Genomic DNA, 25089 nt, shown 5'->3' with positions numbered 1-25089 from the left:
CCTTGAACATCACTTCGCGTTTTTGCAACAGCTATTTATCATTGAGTTCTCACTGATAGCAGACACTGTACTTCGCTTGAATTCAAGTGAAAGTAAACCTTATAAAATGTGCTCTCTGTCCTCGAATTTCCATACTCCTAGACTCTTCATGGGTTACCAACCGATACTGATATTCAGTATTAATGGTTGCTCATTGAAACTAGCCAATGGTGTTTCCTAAAGTCTAAGCAACAAATAACTATCCTCAGATTTCCAGCACTCTTCACCTAATACTAATCATTTTGAATTATCGTAACAACCGTTTCCAATTGCTTTCTCGTTCGCAACAATCGCTTACTTTGTCTGCAATTCAAGTAGCAGTAAGCCTCCTGAAACTTCTGGTACTATCTGCATCCTTTCAGTGGAGGTCTGCTCGGTTCTCTTCCTCCAGTAATCTTTTTATCTCTCTTGATGTTTCACAGTAGTTTTGTGTGTTACCAGCCAAGACTGAGTTCATCATATTCAAGTTTGTATGACTAAAGGATTTATAAGGAAGGTGTGAGGGGTCAGTTTAATGAATTTCTAGCAGTTTTCACTTCCCTTTGGCTCGTGTAATGTCCTATCTATAGATTTTGTTCTTTTTTCCATTTAAAATTGTCTGTAATAGATTAGTGTTCGTTAGTTATGTAGATCAGTTTCACACTAAAAGATTTTTTGTAAAATTTCGGCTGTTAAGTATTATTATCATTATTATTATTATTATTATTATTATTATTATTATTATTATTAATTATTATTATTATTAATTATTATTATTATTATTATTATTATTATTATTATTATTATTATTATTGTTGTTGTTGTAATTGTTGTTGTTGTACATTCGAATCAATAGTGGTACTAAGCACTATATGTTGTGTGTCTGGGTAATTATCACTTTTTTAGTATTGATATTTTTGTACATTCACATAAGCAGAGGACTGCTGTCAGTACTAACTCGAACGCGAGTAAAGGCGCATATACGAGTAATATATCATTCTAATAAGGTTATATAATTTTTATCAAAGATATAAAAAAGAAAATGATACAACTAAAATAAAAAGTAACAAGCCGAACGTGTGTGGTTCCCCCTTTGGTACTGCATGTGAGACGCCACAAAAAATAGTGAAGAAATGATGAATGTGATAAGTGTGAAGGGCCAACGTTGCCTTCACATTTTCGCCTAGTTTCAGAAAAATCTAATGGATGGGGCAAAAGTTATTGAGTAAAAAGTGTAATTTTTGCAATTTTGGAGCATTTGTGACCCCCTTTTGAGCTCCTGGGAACGCCGAATCTCAGTGAAAATAGACAAATGGTGCAGTTTCACGCCTTAAGACATGTATGTTTCAATTCAGCACCATGGAAAACCACTATATAGACATAAATATTAACCTTTGGAGTAATATGAAAAAAGAGTTTCAAAAAGGCATTTTTTTAGTGCTAATGTCCCAGAGGGATGCGAACCAGAATTTTGTCAGGGTCACCCATACTAAATTAATATTAAGAACAATGGCTTCCACATTTTGGCCAAGTTTCATAAAAATCTAATGGATGGATCAAACGCTATGGGGCAAAATGTGTCATTTTGGGGTATTTTTGCCCTCTTTTGAGTCCCTGGGGACGCCGAATCCCAGTGTAAATAGATAACGGTGCAGTTTCAGGCCGTAACACATGTATATTTGAGTTGACCACCGTGAAAAAACACTATATAGTAAGAGATATAAAGTTTTTGTTGTGAAATATGAAAAAAGAGCCACAAAAGTGGCGTTTTTAGCACTATAAGTCCACAGGGATGCGAAACTGAATTTTGCCAGTGTCACCCATACTGGATTTATATTAAAAACATTAGGCTCCATATTTTGGCCAAGTTTCAGAAAAATCTAATGGATGGATCAAAGTTGTGGGGCAAAAGTGTCATTTTATCCATTTTGGGGCATTTTTGACCACTTTAGAGCCCCGGGGGATGCAACGGGAATTTTCGCCAAAAAATTTTTTTTTACTGTTTACATCTATTTAATGAAATACAATCTGTTGCAAAATTTCAGAAAAAACTAATGTACGGTTATTTGGCAATTGTCCGGACTAACGGACGCACAGAAGCACGGACGCCACTGAAAACATCGGTCCCTCTCCGATAAATCGAGGGGACTAAAAACAAAATGTCATGTATATAGTCAAACAATAAAGATTAAGAAGTGTCACATATACGGTGAGTGAGATCTTTGAAACAATAAGTGTACTCAGCTGGAAGAAATCTTGTGCAAGAAGAATTAAAAAACATGGAACGCTTACAGTATACACTTACGCACGAACGTACGCCCATACACTATAGTAACGTCATTACGCATAGACTTTCGTCAGAAGAGGGCTCGATAACAAAAAAGAACAAGGATAGTCACAGTTATAAATATGACTTTGGAAATATTATTACTTACAATAGTTTGATTTCAGTAAGTTTCTTTTTTCCGAATTTCGGAAAGTATAATCAACAGATGTAATAAACTGATATGTCTTATTCAATTAAATACTTTTCAATAAACAAATGTTAGATACATATACATACACAGGCATAGAGAGATTTTGACGAGAATTCGAATGCCTGCTACAAGCTTGTCTCTATGCAGGGGTTTGTCAACCTGACATTAAGATACGTCATTCTACAAATAAGCCCTGACTGAGTATTTGAAATAACTTATTTGATGGCCAAATAAGTTCATGTCGACATAACGATAAAATGGTTTATACAAGAAAAAGTGCACCCCTTCCTGTTGAGATTATCCTAAGTAACAGCATAAATGAATACTCTATCAAACAAGATGAATTCTTATCTTGGAATTGGGAAAGACAGAGAAAAGACCATAAAAATAAACTTTAACATAGTTAAGTGGTCAATTGTGAAGAGAGTGGTGGAAGAAAATTTACGTTTTTCACTTCCCTTACGCTATCAACATAAGCACAATAGAATATATGGTATCTAAATGTTTATGTTAAACATTTCAAGAGCTAAAAGTGTTCTGTTCTTTGACGAAGAGATATGCATTACCACTGATAGAAACAAACGATCTAATTTTTTTACTGTCTTTTACGTTCACTGTCTTTTTTCTTTATTTCTGTCTTGCTCAACCCCTGACGGGACGATTAACAACGTCAAAACGTAGATTGATTCGGGTATGAAGTTTTTGATGTTTAAATAATTACGTTTATAAATGTTCTAGAAATGTACTTAGCACTTAAAAAAAGTGTTTTTTAGTTCAATACATTTAAACTTATACATACATACATACATACATACATACGTACGTACGTGTGTGTGTATGTGTGTGTATGTGTGTATGTGTGTGTGTGTGTGTGTGTATGTGATAGAGAGAAAGAAGAAAGCAAATGAATGTCGGACGCTATCAGAATAATATTTTAAGAAATCAATATCATAATGACGCCTTTGCACTCACAGGAAACACATCTGAAGACCGGTGTATCTCTCTTGAAAGCGTTCCAACCGAAAACGGATTTTAGCTTCAACAGTTTAATTTCAAAACAATAAAATGATAAAATAAAATGCATCTTTCATTGTCCATTTTGTAAGTGATCAAATCAATTTGGCACAATAAAGACTCGACATTGAAATTATTATCAATAGCATAAAACAAATAAAACATCACTACTCGTGGAATGACGTCATTTTCTTTATGTCTTATTTAATAACGTTCTTTTTTGTTGTTTTTTTTGAAAAAATAACCCCTCTTGAGTTAATCAGTGACGTTTCATTAATTTAAATTGATTTGTTAATTAAGCTTGTAAAGAAGTAAAAACACGCTAAACAATTCGTCTTCTAAATTCAAATCTATCTTTATCATGTCTATCTATCTATCTATCTATCTATCTATCTATTTCTTTCTCTCACGACATATCTATTCATTTCTGGCTAAATATTATCTATTCCCCTTTATTTTTTCTTTCTCTTGCTCTCTGTTTAATATATATATATATATATATATATATATATATATATATATATATATATATATATATATATATATATATATATATATATATATTTCCTGTGTCCAACAAATTATTATGAGTAGATATATTATTTTATGCATCAATATTCAATATTTACATCAAAAGTAAACGCGAGTAGAACTAGATAGTCAGCTATGAAAATATATGACAATTAAACTTAGATTAATTGCAATATATTTTCACAATTATATATATATATATATATATATATATATATATATATATATATATATATATATATATATATGCAGCATTCCTTCGTTGAGACTATTTTAATCGATTTGTTCAATTTAAATTTTATAACTTGTCACATGTCAGATGAAGTCTCATGAGAGCCGATAATGTTTACAGATATGGTAATTTCTTGTTCATACTGGATAAACATCCAACTAGCCGTACCAGATTGAATATTACAATTCTAAAAAATTATCACAGTTCAACAAAATATGGTAGTATCGTGAGATGTTGCAAAGGCAGTCTAAGCCAGTGGCAATGTTGTTTCGGATTTGAAACCATGTTGTAAGCCAAATTGATCATTTTTGGAAGCAATGCAGATGTAGGAACAAAAGCTATTGTATAATCTTGTATAATGTCGGACGAGCGATAGAACGGATTATAAGCAACATATTTTTTGCCAGGCCCCGTTTAAATCACTAAAGCTTTCGTACCATATTATGTAAACTTTTGTAAAATCACAAATAAATAAATATTGAGGGTTTAATGAAAAATAGAACCCTGTATTGTATTTTTTCTCACCTAATATATATATATATATATATATATATATATATATATATATATATATATATATATATATATTATTATTATTATTATTATAGTAAAAAAATAATTATATATATATATATATAAGTGGCCTGTGTGTATGTGTGTATATATATGTGTGTGTATATATATATATATTAATATCTCTTTGAACCCTTTATTTACACAATGCATGTAGTATATATTATACTGCTATGTACAATGCATATATAGAAATATATAGAAGAGTATAGTTATATAATAACTGATTGTAGGTAACCTATTTATGAGAGAAAAGTGTTCAGTGTAAATTGCAAGAACACGTGCAACAGAGTGGTTAGTGATGTAAAAGCTGTTTGGTTATGAACTCTTTTAAGCTAATGTTCTTATCAAAGCACTATCAATTCAGTGGTATTCAGTGTTCTTATCAAAGCACTATCAATTCAGTGGTGCCATTCGACCATATATCGAACGCTATTCGCTATTTCATTCATGCACACAGGACTGCTGCATTCGTCACAAATCAAGATTCGTGCCTGTTTACTCATGTGCGATTTGAATAGAATCTAATTTAGTTTAAGCGCAAAACGTCTAAATTTGATTCACCTCCGATGTAATGTATGCATTATTAATTTGGAAAGATGAATTAACTGACAGAAAAAGCGTTGCATCGCCCTGTGTAAGAAAAGAAAGATGTATTTCTTTAACACACACACACACACACACACACACACACACACACACACACACACACATATGTATATATGTATGTATATATATATATATATCTGCTCTACAACGGTATTGAGCACTTTCTTCAGTTTTTATTAATTACCATTCCCACTATATATATATATATATATATATATATATATATATATATATATATATATATATTAGTTTGTAAATAATAGGCACATTAACTTGTGGAGAAAGGGACTAATGACACGGATAAGAAATACTTTTTTTTAAAATGACATGGGTTGGTAAGCCTAATTTATCTGGAGGAGAAAAAAATTAGATCCAGTATCAAAATTATTTTTGTTCATGTGTTTTGAGGAGGTTGTGTTTGATCAACACTGCTAGGGAGCCCTGCTCTTATATACTGTTTTGTTTTTGAATCCTCGAAACAGTGTTTCATAGTAAACAACTGATAATCCCTGTAACAACATTGGTACTATAGTTTGTCCATGTGAGTAAAAATATTCAACGATGCAGAAAATTAATTGACAAACTGAGAAAATAATTTTCCAACGAAGGACATATTGTTTTTTTAATAGTTTTAAAAGTTTTAAAGAAACTGCCAAGTTATATATATAAGCCTGAAGAATCCTAGAGTGGATGAAACGCGGAATATTCAGTGTAGCTTAATCGCCATATATATTTTATAATTTACTATATATATATATATATATATATATATATATATATATATATATATATATATATATATATATTCCTTATTGTAAAATATCATTCAAACACTACTGTGTTTGAATATATGGTTACGTGTTAGTTTTACTCATTTTGAACTTCTTTGAAGCTTCACCACTCACTCATTTTGCGACCAAATTTAAAACAATTTTTACAGTTAATAGGTCACCTTCTCAGCTATATAAAAAATCAATTTGCGTTCAGTAAAACAAAAGTTATAATACAATGACTGTGTTCAAAAGTTCTCAGAAAATGTAAGGAATCGAGGACGTTTTTTCTAATTGGCTGTTGGTTACCATAGCAACTTCCAACATTCACGTTTTATAGATACGATTTATTCTGAAAGACGATTTCTTGTGATTGGCTAGAGGAGATTCTTGTGTTTCAAGCACCGACTGGTTTTCTGATAGACATTCGGCCAAAATAGCTTTCTGACTGGTTTTCCAATAGACATTCAGCCAAAAGAGCCTCTTGTGTTTCAAGCCCCGATTGGTCGTCAAATGAACATTCAGAGAAGCTTCTTATGTTTCAAACACTAACTTATCTTCAGATGAGCATTCAGGCAGAGAAGCTTCATTGTGTTTCAAACCCGACTGTTTTGCTGATGAACATATGAACTAGTGTTTCACGCAATCATTAGTTTTCTGCCGAATATATATATATATAATATATATATATATATATATATATATATATATATATATATATTCTTCATGTTTAAATGAATTTAATTATTCTCATCATCACCATGTAATAGGTTACATTACAATTTTATTTCGAAATCAACGATGCGTCTGTCCAGCAACTTGCGGCTGGTGGTGGCTTGATCTCTGCGTCTGAACGTATACATATATATATATATATATATATATATATATATATATATATATATATATATATATATATATATATATATATATATATATATATATATATATGTATATATATGTAAAATACCCGTTTATCTTATTTAATTATATGTACATACATTTTTATATAATAATTACTAACTTAGTCCTACACACACTAGTATTTCATGCTTATGCAATCATCAGTGTAGGATAACAATTTTAAATTAAAAAACCTGTATATATATATATATACACATACATATATTATTATGCATATACATAATTAAATTAAAAACGTATGGTTTCCGTTCTGCTAGATCTACAGCAGATGTGCTTTCAGTTATAACTCATAGGATTAGCAAATCTCTCGACGGAGGCAACCTTTCTAGGGCAATTGCTCTTGACATATCTAAGGCCTTTGATAGGGTATGGCAGAAAGGTTTACTTCATAAGATCTCTAGCTATGGTATAGCTGGAAATGTCTTCTCAATTATTAAATCATTTGTTTCTGATAGGTTCATAAGAGTAGTAGTTGAGGGGCAAAAATTAGAAGCTCACAGTATTAATGCCGGTGTCCCTCAGGGGTCCATCCTGGGCCCAACTCTTTTCCTGATCTACATTAATGATCTTCCAAATCACATCCTTATATCATTTGTAGACATTTATGCTTACGACACTACCATTTATGGTAGCACATCTAAGACAGTAAACGACCAAGTTCTCTCCAATTCTCTCTCCTCTGATCTTGAGCATGTAGTACAATGGGGTAAGAAGTGGCTGGTTACTTTTACTGCATCTAAAACCAAGCTTCTCTCTTTACATCATCAACATTCTGATCCACATCTGGCATCAATTGAAATGAATGGCTCTCGTCTTCAGGAGGCCTAAAGTTTTGACAAGCTTCTGGGCTTGACCTTTACTCCTGATCTTAAATGGAACACATACATCAAATCTGTTGCCAAGGCGGCTGGAAAATGGTGGGATCTTTCTATCGATCCGGTAGATATCTCACTGCTGATGCAATTCTCTATCTATATAAGAGCCAGGTACGTCCAAGGATAGAATATTGTTGCCACATCTGGGCAGGAGCTGCTAGAAAGGAATTGTCCTGCCTTGATTGAGTTCAAAATAGACTTCGTAGCCTCGTAGGAGATGTCCTTTTCTCTTCCTTGCAACCTCTATCTCACAGAAGAGATGTTGCGAGTTTGTCTCTGATGTATCGTTATTTTCATGGAAAGTGTTCGACTGAGCTTCAATCTATAGTCCCCCCTCGCCAAACTTTCACAAGAAACACTCGTCTAGCAGTAACAACTATCAATAATTCCCCCCACTCTTTATCTGTGCCTAAACCTAAACGTAGATTCCATGAACAAAGCTTCCTTCTTAGAACTGTACGCCTGTGGAATTGTCTTCCGTTTTCCTGCTTTCCGGCTGACTACAATATGGTTGTCTTCACGTCTAACGTAAATAAGTTCTTGATGAGCCGTTCCATATAAGTTATCAAATTTACCAAATTTTCATTACTAATGATAACTGTATTGTCCAATTTCTACTGTACACTCTTTAACCCTTATCCTTGAGTGGCCTCTTGGCCTTGATAATGTGGTGATGCCTATGTAAAAAAATATACATATATATATATATATGTATATATATACACACACGTTTTTTAATTTAATTATGTGTATACATAATATATATATATATATATATATATATATATATATATATATATATATATATATACACGTTTTTTAATTTAATTATGTATATACATAATAATAATAATTATTAATTCAGACCTACATACAGTAGTGTTTCACGCTTGCGAAATCATCAGTGTAGGGTAACAATTCCTGCCAGTAAGAAATATATGTATATATATTTTTTTACTGAATTATAAATTAAAATATTTCAGCATTAAGAATTTTTTTTACAAAATCACATTTAACATTACATAATTAATTTTTAGTGCTGCAATATTTTAAGTTACAAATTTATTATATTTTTAATAGAATAGCTTACGCTTTTTACACAGTTTTAACAACTAGTCCTTTTACTTTTCTAAGTTTAATCTTAACTATATTACTTTACACGCTCGCATTTCTTATATAATATATTATGTATTTAAATGTATGTATGCACACACACATCTCTCTCTGTATATATACATACATATATATATACACACATATATATAGATATGTGTGTGTGTGTGTGTATGTGTGTGTGTGTGTGGTTGAAGGCTGTACATTAAATGACTTATTATATGTGAATCCTATCATTTCATTTTTCAGATTTATTTCTATCTTCCCTGCAAGTAATTCCTTCGATTTATGAACACTTCGAGCTGTTAGAGTGCTTCGGCCATTGAAATTAGTCTCTGGAATTCCAAGTAAATATACCGAATTCTTTGATATACTGTACATAAAATCCTATATTTTTCTTAAAATAATTCAATGTTTAAATGAAAAGATTTCTAAACTTTAATTTCACAATTTGTGGCTCATTTAGTAAACATCTACGTTTAATAAATTATTTGACGATGATGATAGTTTTGGTTTGCTGTCACGCATGCACTCAAAATGAATGGAAGACCAAAACTATTCACTAATTAACCAAACCGAAACGCAATTAACACTAAATGTGAAATCGAAATTAACCTATAATGGTTTAGTTTTAAATATAACTATAAAATCTTTGTGTTAAAAAATTAAACTTTTAGAGTTATGTCCAATAATTTTATAAATCAAAATTAAATTAACATTAATAATAATTAACTTTTATTCGTTTGTAACAGATTGATTAAACAATACCAACATATTTAATTTTAACTGTGTGTGTACTAGTCAGAACCATCCGACAAGGGGAATGAAAGCATTCTTTATCTATAAGAAGGCGAAAGCAAAAGTTATATGTAAATTAATGTATTTTGTAAAGGCAAGTTATAATTCTGGCTATGTGTTTGTGTCCTATTAAAAGTCAGAAATAACTAAATGTGCGCTTACAAAAGTTACACCCTCTGCTTCAGTATCAGTCCGATCAGGTTATTGCAAAAATATATTGTACTATTCATATTTTAGGATAGGTGGTCACCAGGGACCAAATTCGTGAATAGAAGTCAAACAAGACTTTTTAAAAATTCTTATGGTAGTTATTAAAAAAAAAAAACATTAACTGGATCAAGGAGTCAGTTGCTGCTGACTTTCTTTCCTTTTTCATTCTCTATTATATTGATCCAGTTGTCAAAGTGAAGGAAGGGTGGAGTGGATGTTAAAAAATAAACGATTTAATGTATGCATATGGGGAGAGAAATAGATTAAAAAATATCTGTTACATACTTTTTTTTATCCATGTCCCGATTAACGTCAGATATCACTGCTAGTAAAAAACAAAACGTTTTTATTCCATTCTTCTAAACCCCAAACACTATATTTATTTTTAATGTAGATTTTATCACCAATTCCTGAAAATCAGTCTCTCGAATTTAATAATTGCAATCATTGCATTCCTCTTAAAATTGTACCGAGGAAATGTTGTTCTTGGATCATGATCGCCTCCAGAAGACGACTGGAAATAATGACTGGGATAGAAAGAACATTATTTAAGAGGAATTTTATCTGAGAGGACGGTTTAACAAAAGTTACTTTATATTAGGTTTAAAGACGACTATGTTATAGTCGGTTGGGAAACAGGCTCGTGATATCTTATTTCACGGACGGAATGTTCTAGGAAAGATATTTTGTTCATGGAATTTGCGTTTCATTAGTGGTAACGTGAAAGCGATAAAGGAATGTTCTTTGTTATAGCTAAACGAGTTATTGCTGTGGAAATTTGCAGAGGGAAGCAAGTATAAGAGATCAGTGGAGCACCTACTATGAACATAATAATGCAATAGAAAGATCTAGCAACATCTCATCTATGCGAAAGATGCTGTAAAGACGAGAAGAAAACATCTCGCAGTATCGATTTTTCCTCTGCTAAAACACGAAATACAGTCCCAAATAGTACCTTATCTAGAGACGTATTTGATTCTTATACAGGTGATGCATCCGGGATGAAGTATTTTCTGGAGCGGTAGAATGTTCCTACCATGTTTTGGTTTTTCAATAACTTTAACAACCGACATGATGTATCTCAATTTAGATATGTGGTAAAAATAAGTCTTAGAAGTTTATAAAAAAACAGGGTTTCCTCGAGGAGAGAACCATTCAGTTCGCACTGGGTAGAAATGAGGATTCGGACGTTTGGTGTAAAAAGAGAGAAGTTTGGTTTAGAGGCGTTAAAAGTAACAAAACACCTTTCCCCATTGCACCACGATCTTCACGTCCGGAGAGAGAAAAAAAAAGAGAACTATATATATATATATATATATATATATATATATATATATATATATATATATATATATATATATATATATATATATATATATATAACAAAAGAGAGAAGTAAAGAAAGATATAGAAATATAGAGAGATCTTTCTCATCAATGACCTTCGAAATGTTTCCATAAATCGTCTACATAGATATCAATGAATGATCTCAAACTATGATTTGGAAAATCATTTATGAAGATCAGGAAGAGGCTTAATTTTGTTAGAGCTTTCGCGTGAATAAAATAAATCGGAATAAAATAAAACGTTGTCTTTGCTAATTTTTACGTTGCTGCATATTTTCCTAGGATGCTTATTCATACGTGATTCTATCAGACTCCCTAGTCAGTAATTTTGTCTCTAATGACTCTCACACGGAAACGAATGAAAATTTTACGTTTTTTTAAATTACATTTTCACCCCAAACAAGGCACATCGCCACTTTGATGTAGGGGGCTACTATCAGGGACATAAGCTACAGGGTACTATGTAGGGAGTTGGGCAGCAAGATGTCGGTTCATGTTACACTTGAACCTCTGCATGTCAGTACAGATGAGGAAGCAGGGTCCCGGAAGGGAATTCCAAAGTCTAGTAGTTCTGGGGAAGAAACTACTGAAGTAAAAAGCTCTCTTACATCTAGGGATCTCTACTGTGAAAGGGTTGGATTTAGCTACTTGTCGAGTCTGTCAGGGGTATTTACGTCAAGGGGGTACAAGGGCTTGCAGTCCGTCAGAGCATTCCCCATTAAAGTACTTGTAGAAAAGGCAGAGGGATGCAACATTTCGTCGATGGGACAGATGTGTAACATATTTATTTCTATAACAGCTAAACGTCCAACTAAACCCCCAAACACAAACTGTATCTTTTATATAAATTATTATTAACTATGATTGTTTGTTGCAAATTTGGTAAAGTGTAGGTATGTAATTCAAAAGTGCTAATTTTTTTTTACAGTGACAGTTACTTTGCAGCTAAAGAGTCTGCTATACGAGTACGAATCCAGTTGTGTCTATTGCACTATCGAATACTGTAATCTGTAAGTTTATCTCCATAAGTAAAATAACTATGTCTATCTGTTTTACCTATCAATCTATATTTTTTATTATTATTATTATTATTATTATTATTATTATTATTAGGATTATTAGGATTATTCGGATATTATCTTCATATTTGTTATTATATTCGCGTATCAATAACAATATAGAGCCGTGGTGTAACGATTAAAAAGGTTGTCTAGTTGTAAGCGACATTTTTCTGGGTTAAAAATTCAATACTTATTACAGGCGATAATAACGAATAATAACATGAACTTAGTGTCATAGCTGAATAACGGAACAATATATTCGTGGATTAAATAAACAGCTCAGTTTTAGATTTCACACATGTTCCCGAGTTCGACTATCTAAGTTCGAAAAGATGTATTTAAATAAGGTCGGAGGTAATCTTGTTCGAAATATTGTGAATATAACAACAAAGAGAAGAAGAACAGTCCGAATAATTCAAATATTAATATTTTATTAATTCTCAATTAAAAAATCCCGAAAAATAATATATACCATATTTTGACAATAAATAACCTAAAAGGATGTGATATTCTGTAACTCACTTCAATTTATATTTGCTGTTGAGACATAAAACTGGTTTTGTGTCATTATTGCCATCGAGTCAGATATAATTACAACTAAAAGAACAAACAAAATAACGTTAATATCGCTGAAAAGTTTAGAATGTTGTCTTTTTTATTTCTAATCAATGATTTTCGAAGTATCCTAGGCACAGTGAGCCTTACGTGTGATCAAAAAGACCCTTCAAATAAATAGATACCGCTGTTGTCATAGAAACATGAGTCACCTGTTCTCGGTGTCGTTATTCTTCTGCGCATGCGCAAAGTGAACATGACTTTTCTCTGTAGTTCTATGACCTAGATGTTAAAATTCTTCCGTCTGATGTACATTCTCTCATCTTGGCTCCTCCAGTACGAGAGTTGTCGACAAATACAAAGTTAATGTCAGGAAGAAGAATCAAGCGATTATGAATCATCAAAAGGGTTATTCATTCGTAAAGTTTTATTTATCAGAGAAATTTTAAATTTTTTATCGATTTCATTGTTTTTATGTATTTGATTACGGTAAAATAGTTTTATGCATGGTTATGATTAAATCTATTGATATTTAGGCTTAAACGTTTAAAAGAGATGTGGTTAGGAAAAACATTTTTAATGAGAGTCTGTTTAATATTTGCAAGTTCTTGAAAAATAGTTTGTAGACGAGGAGATTAATTTAGCAGAAAATGTTAGATTTTTCATAATGGTGAGTTATATCAAAGGAGCATAGCTTTTGTATTTAAGTGTATAGGAATTAATTATTATTGGATTTTATATATGTCGCGGCAACCTGATGCTATTAATATCTATAAGGATATCTAGAGTAGAGAATATTGACGGAATATTAATAATATTAAATATTTTATTTTAAAGGTTTGTCATATAAGTATTACTAAACATGAATACAAAAACTGAGCCTATAGTGATTGTAGATTTTTGTATAAGGACGTGGACTTTTAAAAATCTTTATAGATAAAAATGTCCTCTACATTGATTCCCATAAAAATAAAATTCATTATTTACAATAGTGAGTTCACAACGTCGAATCACTAATAATTCTCACAACTCGATTAAAGTTGTAGACACGACAAACCGTGTATATCAATTAAAATATTCTTTGCGAGACTGTGTCCAATAACAAAAGTATATACGTGGGCTTCACCATTACAACTCTATCGATACGTCTGACTATGCAGCTTTTCGATATTAGAAAATTAAACCAATGCCATAAAAGTAATAAATCCTACCTTTCTTCTAAATTCCGGTGATTAACATGGGCTCATTATTTTTTGTAACTTTAGCATTAAGGCGTGCCTCTTCAAGCCTGCACAGGTCCTCGAATTTTTAAGATAAAATTAGATACAGAATATTTAATAGGGAAAATAATTGATCTATATTAAAATTTCAGTTTTATTAAGTAATACATCAGTGGGGCTTTGTAAACGTCAATTATAAGTATTTGTTCGATAAAATCTTATACACTTGAACTTATCATTGCAAATTATGGAATATGCATTCTAGACAATAAAACACATAAAAAATGATACCATTTAGGGTGTACCATTGAAACCATACAATATCCCCAAAAAGAAAGAAATAAGAAACGCATAAAAATTTAAAACTAATGCTATAGTTATTACTTATACTCGTCCTTGAATGAGTATACTATTCTACTAGTATATATATATATGTGTGTGTGTGCGCGTGTGTGTGTGTTTAAATACATACGCATATATATATATATATATTTATATCACACACACACACACACACACACACACACACACACACACACACACACACACATATATATATATAGGATGTAACAGAAGGCGAATATTTCTTAACATATCTATGTTGCATTCTAGACAAAACGATTTTAATGGCGGTACAAGTGTAAGCGATCACTGGCAAATATGTATAAATTTAATCATCCTTCACTTCCTGTTTTGATCAATTCACTCGTAACTATTGTGCCAATTTAGCCCGTTTGTCATTTGCCTAATGATTTTCGCGAAGACGCCTCTGCTTTCATGGCTACCAAGCCGCCCGCCATTTCATTGGAAAGAATCTTTCAACTTAAGACAACTTCCGTTTCGCCTTTTCAATGATCTTATCTCCCACAGCCATATTCTCATTTCTGTTTCATCATATCGATCACAATTCGACACCATTCAATCACCAGCGGACAGCAGAAAAGACAACAAATAAAAACCCGTCCCTCAGCATTCTGCTTGATCAACAAGGAGAAAGTATGTGTCGTCATATATATATATATATATATATATATATATATATATATATATATATATATATATACATGCTCTATCATATATGCAGTTTCAGCAGTGTTGGGTTCAATTTAATTTGTTGGAATTGTTCTTTGTGTTATTTTTTTTTTGTTTTTATTTTAGTGATACGGTTATTTTGTTGTTTACTATTATTTACTTATGAGGGTTGTTTCTCATGAAACTTTTAATACGCCAACTGTCGTCAGCTGGCATATTAAGAACTATCTTAGAATGTCTTAAAGTAAACATTTATCATTATAAAACTTCGATTCATTAAAGTGATTACAATAATCGACTTCCATGATATATACATGAAAATTTACAAATGTAGACCGAGAGGATGGTGCCAGAAGCCAAATATAATAAACATGTCACATTTCTTGTCTATTCACCTAGTTAGTGAAAATTAACAGTTTTTAACATCGTTTGTTGATACTTATTACTCGTCGGGTAATTGGAAATAGTGGACCCTCTCCCTTAAATTTACCGAGGATAGGTAACATCGTGTACAGCATTTATCTCATGAATTCCTTTCTCTTAGGTATACCTGACATTGCCAGGGCCATAAAAAAACAGCACCCCGCTTCAAAAAAACAAAATTAAAAAAACCTCAAAAAACAAAAAAGCGGAAAAGTTAAAAGTGTATGTACAATCTTTATATTAAAACCTATATCTTTCTAGATATCTTAATCCGTCTCTCTATCTTTCTCTTTTTCACCCTCCGTTTGTCCACATTTCTTTCCCCAACCCCCTTTCACCTCTGACGGCACTAATAATGATGATGTAAATCATTCACCTAAGTTTTTAGTTTTAAATCTATTGCTCCTATGAAACACAGAATCTCTTCGCCACTCACTTCCTAGATTATGAAAGAAATCTATATTTGCTTTAATTTTCAGGCGACGTCGAAGAAACCTATATTTTAATGTATTCAGGAGCAACGCCGAGTTTCTTGTTAACCCGTTCTCCATTAAGCACATCCCACGCCGACGTCATTCATCAAGTAATAAGGATGACGCTTAAATGTATGAAGTTAAGAAAGAGAAGGTTAACTGTGCACAGTGGATGACGCAATGATAAAATTAAACAGTTGATTAGTTAACTTATTTGAAGCTTGAAATCAAACTTATTTACTCTCGGAATATTCGCGAAAGCACACGCCATTAAAGCCCTTAGATATATATATATATATATATATATTACGCTAAGCCTCCTCAGATCTCTTATGAAGATAATCCAGTAGATTAATTAAATATCCATTTAGTTAAATAAGTAAAATGTACTTCATTGGAAAACCATCGTCGTCTTCTTCGTGAATATCACAAACACCTTCATTCCTGATGCTGGAGACATACAATATAACTATGGGCATTATACCATTGTTATAAGTAAAACATTTTTGTACACATTTCCTGGGAAATGTAACCAGTCGTTTTATATGTATTACAAAATATTAAATATTTCTGAGGACATATATGTTTGCTAGTATAATGGGATAAGTTTATATGTGTATAATTTTTAAGCATGCAATCATATGGTTTAACACTCAAACTCAGACCATAGATATATCATTATTACTCGTGATAATCCAATAATACAACGTATCAACTTCGAATATATATCTGTGGGAATGTGTCTGTATGTGTGTGTGTTATAAATGTCGACAACTACTTGTAACTATCGTATATTACTTTTTCTATACAGAACAGAGGAGATCAAATCATCATATTCACTATAAATTCCACCCATCTTCCTTTCTGACTTCATTTCTTCTAATCTCTTTCTTTTCATATCTCTCATTAATTGGTCTTCATTTTCACATCTTCTCTTAATCGTGTTTCAGGTCGATTCGTACAAGTGTGATCTCGCACTTCTCATTCGAAACTTAGGAAATAACGATTTCTCTTAACCAACCATTTTTTTGTTTCTTGTTCCTTATTATAGTTTATTATCAGATGTCCGGCACTTTCTTATATATATATATATATATATATATATATATATATATATATATATATATATATATATATATATATATATATATATAAATGGATGTGCGTGTGTATGCGAGTGCAACGTTTCTATTTCTACTCTGTAATGTTATAATTAGTTTAAGTTACAGGTAAAACTTCGCATTTTATTTTTATGAATGTCAAGTAGTAATATTGACCCTACGATAACGGTTAAATCTCTTTAGAACATAATTGAATATACTTATGTAAATATTCTGTTTAATGCAGTTACAGAATATATATAATCATGTGGGTCCATATAAAAATTCAAGTTAAAAATAGATAAAATAAAGTTTGGTGGGAACGTAGACCTTATCAAATTATTGTTCTTTCTGATATACATGTATACAAATTACCAGAGTAATATGGTTATAGGGGTTAAGCTCCAAACACTACAAGAGATCATAAACAAACAGGAACTAAAACTTTATTATGTATCTATATAATTTCTGCATCCTAATTTTTTATTCCTTTTTTTATGTTTCTTCTGAAATATCTTTTTCGCAGTTTTCTTTTTTAAAAGTTCTTTTTAGACTAACGATATTACACGCCATATTATCATGTAAAGCATGCGAACGATATTAGCTTAATGAAGCCCGTTTTGTTTAACACAAATTCATCGAAAAGAAAAGAAAAAATGAAAAAAAAACTAGCTTTACTACCCTCTTACTTCTCCGCTCTCTCTTCTCTTCTCGTGTTTTCAGTGTTCGATGCAAAATATGTCGCTATGTTATGGGAAATATATCAATCAGCGAAAAACAGTGTTAACTCCAATATTCACACATTGGTACTCTCTTACTATCAGACTTGAGAGAACACAATATATCTTAAGCAGTGTTTTTTGAAAAATTTAGAAGGAAATATTCATTTTCTTTAAACATCGTCTATGCTTGATATAGTAGAATCACATGATAGTGGAAACTACACGAAGCGTCGACTACAGCGAATAGATTTTCTATGAAAGAAAAAGAAGCTTAAAAATACTGGTGTAATGAATTTATAATAATCTTTTCAGAGACACGGGATTGGTTAAAGAATGCCAATTAAGGTAAATATATATAAAAAAAAGCTGAAGATTATTTTACGATTTCTATGTTATGCGAGGTGCCATCATTATAGACTTAAAAATTTTAAGAGGCTACACAAAGAAATGTGCCATATGTATTAAAATGTAGATTATTTTATCATAGATAGCGTTCACATAATATTTCCAGAGTTAGTATTTTAACAGTATTTCCAGGAGTTATAATTATTTTAATCACCAAAAAGATCTACCATCAATCAGGGTTCTTATCTCTATTCATGTAAAGTGAGGTACGTGTACATACTATGTATTTATATGTATAGGATTAACTCGTAAACCTATAAACGAGCATTATGGATTTTAGAGAACAGCTGCTATGGATAAGAGTTAGTATTGTGAACTACCTGTGGATTTATACAGTTTTACACCAAGGAGAATAAAAAGGGAGGTGAGAGTCCTTCGTAAAAATTTAAATGCCTTCAATTTTTGTGAAATTTTAACAATAGATAATAGGTATCAATTAATAAATATTCATCGAAGTTCAGTTTCTTCATCATATTTTAAAAGACATTAGAAAGCATTATATTGGTACAGTCTCAAACTTGAAAATTGAAATCTTTAAAATTTGCATTAAATTTAATTTATAGTCATGATACATCAAAGAAACAAAATTCTCTTAATTTCAATTTCTTCTAAAACTCAGGGTTCATGGAATTGGAGTTTGAATTGTTCGACTGATGATGCAGTTGCGTAATTCCGCTCGGACGAGTGGAAAATAAAAACACAAAACACAAAACACACACATACATATATGTATCTATGGATAAAAATATTTACCTATTCATAAATAATAATTATTGAGTTCCTATAAAGTTGAACCCTTTCGAGAGATAATATATTAATTCATACATTAGCCACGTTCCAAGGTTCTCTCGCTTGGGATATTGAACTCTTTTGAGAATCACAATACTTGTGTTTACATTAAAAAGATACAAGGCGTATTTTCCTTGCATTATGAAGCATACTCATCGCGTAAGCCGAATAAATACGAGACTAAGGTTCATAATATATGGAGGCATTTAGTTCTCATTCACTTCAAGAATTGTGACATAAAGGTCAGAAGGTAGAATTGATATATCAGCGCCCTCTAGGAAGGGCACTTTGACCCGCAAAAAAGTGCCCAGGCAGCCCCGTAGGTTTTCCCCAGTAGAGCGCCTCGGGCGATTAGCAATAAACTAGCTCCTTTTCAAAGAGAGAAGGTAAAGCCTGAAAGGGTGGATATCCTAGAACTGCATAAGAATAACATTACACCGCAATCAACAGGGACCATATCATTACAGGAATAATATTTGGATCCGGATATCGAATCGTTCACCGAGGATAAGGGTACATAATTTCATACTGACGAGTAAAACTGCAGAAATTCATATAAATAAATAAATTTTGTTTATTATTATTATTATTATTATTAATAATATATATATATATATATATATATATATATATATATATATATATATATATATATATATATATATATATATATATATATAATAAAGTCCTGTGCTGAGGTAATACGATAGTTCTGAATGTCATACTTTTGATAGAATGACAAGTCTCATGAAAGGTTATTATGAGGATATCTATAAATCTTTGAACGCGAAATTCGAGCAGTAGATCCTAATGAGTTTAATACCAGGCGTCTGAAGATTGTTAGAGAGTAAAATGCTCGAAATGTAGTTAATATAAATTCAACCAAGATGAGAACAACAATCCGGAATACGTAAATGGCAACACTAAACTCATCTCAGAAATATCCTCAAAATTTAAAGATTTTACCAGAATATCGACTTATACACAAGTGTATATGGAAGTTCGCGAGAGATGGAGTAAATGAAAAAAATAAATAGAGTAATAGAGAGGGTATAGTGAGAGATGAGATAGAGCAATATCAAAGGACAAAACAGGGTGACATTTGTAAAAGGTCAATAATAATAATAATAATAATAATAATAATAATAATAAGAAGAAGAAGAAGAAGAAGAAGAAGAAGAAGAAAAGTTCTTGATGGGAAACCGAATGTCATTCAGTAATCAAAGCCGAAAATGGATCACTTAAAAACAAATAATGTAAAAACAATTTATAGAGCAATAAAATGATTTATGACAAATGTACAAGATTATACAAGAGATTCATCCGACAATATTTTATCATTTAAATGGTACAGAAACTGTATTCATTTTGAAATCCACCCAAGCAGCAATTAGTCTTTAAATTAATTATTAATTCGAATATGAAATACTTACTATTTACCTATTTCCATTTATATAAAAACAAGCAAAATCTACCGCCACTGGTTATTTATCAAACTTAAAAGTATTTGTATCAGTTGGTTTACAAGAAATTTCTTTCGGTTTTTAACTTTTAAATTCGGATAAACATACCTCGGCGCAAACAAAAACTTATTGATCGAAATAAGCACCATCAGAATCAATAAACTTTTGCAAACGCAAAACAAGTATATGTCTCAGCAACGTAAAAAATCTTATGTTCTGGTGATGATGAAATCGCTGAATGCGTTTTTGATATCGCTTAGGGTTTTAAAGTATTTATCACGCAGAAAGTTATCGACGTACTCGAAAAAATGGTCGTCGATAAATGAGAGGTCTGAAGAGTATGGCGGATAAGGCAGAGTTTCGTAGACCAATTCGTTCAACTTCTGCAAGGTCAGTTTAGCAACATGCGGTCGAACATTGTTGTGGAAGGGAATTGGCCTTTCCTGTTGACTAGTGCTGAGTATTGTTCTCTGAGTTTTCTATGCATTTAATTCATTTGTGACAGTAATAGTCCGCCGTAATGGTTTCGCCTGCATTAAAAAATTGTAATGGATGAGATCAGACCACCAAACAGTTACCATGACCTACTTTTTGTGCAACTCTGGCTTCGGGAAATGTCTTTAAGCTTCGTCGGCGTCTAACCACTGGGCTTAGCGTCGCCGGTTGTCGTAATTAACCCACTTTTCATCGCAAGTCACATCGGGTCGTTCTTGTTGCGTAAAAGAAGGGAAGATAACACTTCATAACAGCGTATTTTTGGTGTCGTTCAATTCCTGAGGCACCCATTAGTATTTTTTCTTTCTAATCTCTATCAAGTTGTGAAAATCATTGTATATGTTCCGTCTAATTAAGAAGTAAGTTCTCGAATAGTTGTGCATGAATTGGCTTAAGCTAAGTCTCTTAATTGATCGTTATCAACATCCGATGGTCGACTACTACGCTCATCATCTTCAAGACTCTCGTTGCCGCCACGAAATTTCTTAAACCACCCTTGTGCTGTGCGTTCAGTAGTGGTTCTTGGTTAAACGCTTCATTGATATCGCGAGCTGTTTCAGTAGCTTTTCGGATTAGCTTGAACTGAATTCAGAAAATTGTGCGAATTTGCTTTTTATCTTGTATTTAACGTTCTGAAAAGAGAACGTAATTTTTTAAAACAAATGTAATCTAAACAACTAGATATAGTGAAAAACGCTCTTTAAAAATATATAATATAAAAATATTATAACGAGAACTTATTTGAAATTACATAATTTAAAATGAAAATAACTTTCTTCTTAAAAAGCCATCGTAATTATACAAAAACTAATAGTTTTTATTTAAATGACTTAATTTGACAAATTATGAACATAGTATTTAAAAAAGGCTTGAATAATTTTCCCTTTTTATTGAATAACTATGATTAATTAATGCCAGAACTATTGCATCAGGAGAATAATGCAATACAATTTCAAATGAATAACACCAAACATTATTTTTTTATAAACTATTTAATAACTAATTATGCAAATTAGGCATACATATAGTTGTGTTTGGGTCATTGCTCTCTATTCTCTGTGCAGTAAAAAACTACATTTTATTATTGATTGAAATAATAGTGAGCAGTTTTGATATTCATATCGGTATGATAAATAAATAAATAAATAAATAACTACTGCATGTATCCATTTAGATGCAACACCAACCTTGACGCGTGAGTGTAATGAGGTCAATAGTTTAGCACCGTTACGATGATTTTATCTCTTTCTGTCTCTTTGTCTCTCTGTCTGTCTCTCTGTCTCTCTCTTTCTCTCTGTCTCTTTTGCTCTCTCTCGCTCTGTATCTCTCGGTATCTATCTTTCTCCCTCTATGTGTTTAGCTCTCTGTGTGGATGTGTGCGTAAGTGCGTGCGTTTGTGTATGGGAGTGTCTTTGTGTGCGTGCGTATTTAACTTTGTATGCTGCTGTAGAGAAAATAAAAAACAATTGGGTTGTTTCACGGTAAAACGATTGCAGAGTGAATAGTGTACAGACACTTTTTGTAAAAGTATAGTGTGTTCGTTTATTTACGAACAGTCATATTCCGAAATAAGCGATTTGCTTACTTCCAGCCAATGAGATTTGCTGGATCTCTGTAAGGGAGAAATTATTATTTTTCTAACGGGAAAGGAAAGGTAATGGTATGACAGTTACGAAAGAAGACAGTATATGTATAATGTGAATAATATTTCCTGGTCTTGAGTTGAGTCGGTGGGAGGTCTTTTGTAATAGAGGGGGAAATACGAACTACTTCTTCTGTAGGTCTTGACGATAGTATTTATGACGCTCCTAGGATGAATTGTAGAATTTTATTATAACGAATAAATATGTATGAAACGGCGTTCTACAGTTACGTAAGATGGTGGATAATAGTTTAGACATTAAATTTGTATATGACATCTGTTATTGCAAATCTATGGTCATTTGTGCTAGAGGGGAATTTCTGCAACCAAAATATTATATATAGGATGATATGCATTCTACGTCTATAAAATCTGTCCGTTCTTTCCAAAAAATCAAACAAACTTTCATATGTTTTCTTTTATTCCTCTAGCTTTCGACTAAGTCACCTTTCGCTAAAATTGTAAAAACAATGCAATAACAAAAAGCTATAACACTTCTAGTACACTGTTCATTAAGCACACTTAATTAGTGTACAGAGCAGAAGGGAATTCAAGCGTTTATGCCTTAATGGTATTAGTGCAAAACAAACCTAACAAACCTGATGTGTACAACGTGTTATTTGTTTTTATTTTGTTCATTTCTAGGCCTTTCTTTACGGATTATTCGTTTCTGTACTTTGTTTTATTCAACTGAAATATGTTTACTATGACTCCCTATTTGCTTTTCAGAAATGGGAAAAGAAGTGTAAATGCTGTAACGAATACTGGCATATGAAGTCAGAAAGTCAAACTCAAATCCCATCGATTCATTTACGCATTAATATATCTGTGTGAAACTTCAATTTTCATCAAGCTGTTGGCAAGATTGCATGTCACATTCAATGAATTGTTTGCAGTAAGTATGGCTTTCTTTGACATTAAAAAAATGATAGATTTGCTGGAAAAATTGAAATATATGCAAATTAAGAACTGAATAGAACTCAATACAGAATTCATAATTTATACTCATTTGTAACTAAAACACATACACGCATAATAACATTTATACTCAAATTTGAATAAAATAATTTTTCATCTTATGCTCATGATGACGTTCTGATAATCTCAGCAATTGTGTTTATTAAAAATATGTTGATTTGAAATAACCACTAAAACTAAAACAAACCGATCACAATTGTTGGTTTCACTTTGAAGAAAATATCTCGAAATATTGTTTGGTTAAAGGAAGTTTTAAGCTTCCTCTCATATATATATATATATATATATATATATATATATATATATATACATACATACATACACAGAACTCAAAGCGAATTTAGCATATTATTTTAATTATACTGCTATCTAAACACTTCATGCTTATTTAATTTTGTAATATAGCGCGGACGCGCGGATTGTAAATGCATGAGAAGTGACGTCACCGGTGGGGAGGACTATATAAAAAAAGAAAGACAAAAATCTTGAGAGAGACGAGATAACGTTTGAAATCTCGGGAGAGACGTGGAGAACATCACATGATTGACATCACGGATGTAACAATGAAGAAATAAATGGTGTACAAACCAAAAAGCGAGTCGGAGTTATTTCCTGTTCTTTTATCCACCTTTCGACTGAGGCGAAGTGTACAGCGTTACAATTCTATCATACTATTTAACATTTTAAAATGGCGTATATATAAAAATCTGTAAACGCCTCCTAAGAGTTATAAGTGTTCTTAATTTTCCTATTCATTTTTTTAACATTTTCTAATGAATTAATATTCTGTAATATGCATTTGTAATCTGCATTGTCACATTTTCTGATATCGTCATGATTTTGAGAACAAATACTACACGTTGAAATATTTATTTGCAGAAAATATTAAAGATCAACATAACAACAAATTAGGCATAAGGCTATTCAAAACTAGGAAAATGGGTGCTGCTCGTCGAAGAAAATGTCTTTCCTATTCCTAACTAGACTCATCAATCACCAAAATATCATAATTTCTTCCTGATTGTCAATTTAAATATTTTAAAATTTTGAGGGAATTTCTCACAGATTAGAGTGTATGAATTAATAATCGATTACAGACCTTTATACACACACATACACAATCCGATAGTAACAACGCTATTGTCGGACTGATTTACAAATACAGGCACATTATTAATTGGTTTGGGGCATGACCTTAATACATGTTGTGGTGGGGATCCCATTTGGGAGCTTTAAGAAAC

General features: G+C 31.6%; 2 protein-coding genes across 5 annotated transcripts in view; one reads left to right on the top strand and one right to left on the bottom strand.

Moving 5' to 3' along the window:
• The window catches only part of LOC145241391 (voltage-dependent calcium channel type A subunit alpha-1-like), a 1447749-nt gene that overhangs the window by 570556 nt on the left and 852104 nt on the right, over window positions 1–25089 (bottom strand). The window lies entirely within an intron of this gene.
• The window catches only part of LOC145241393 (uncharacterized), a 421614-nt gene that overhangs the window by 367398 nt on the left and 29127 nt on the right, over window positions 1–25089 (top strand). Inside the window, exons 4-5 of one of the 4 annotated variants that reach the window (XR_013862547.1) lie at window positions 9386–9483; window positions 23600–23737. Coding sequence is in view for 1 of the 4 variants with exons in the window: in XM_080104317.1 (XP_079960443.1) it covers window positions 23600–23704 (105 nt within the window). In the remaining 3 variants the exon portion in view is untranslated. Of the gene's footprint in view, window positions 1–9385; window positions 9484–12418; window positions 12506–23599; window positions 23835–25089 lie in introns of those variants that run through there. The other 3 variants (XR_013862548.1, XR_013862546.1, XM_080104317.1) reach the window with 3 other exon arrangements.

This window comes from Euprymna scolopes, chromosome 20 (assembly GCF_053919585.1).
Source record: "Euprymna scolopes isolate OS-2025 chromosome 20, ASM5391958v1, whole genome shotgun sequence".
Lineage (NCBI taxonomy): Eukaryota > Metazoa > Mollusca > Cephalopoda > Sepiida > Sepiolidae > Euprymna > Euprymna scolopes.
This window is presented reverse-complemented; position numbering and strand designations above follow the sequence as displayed.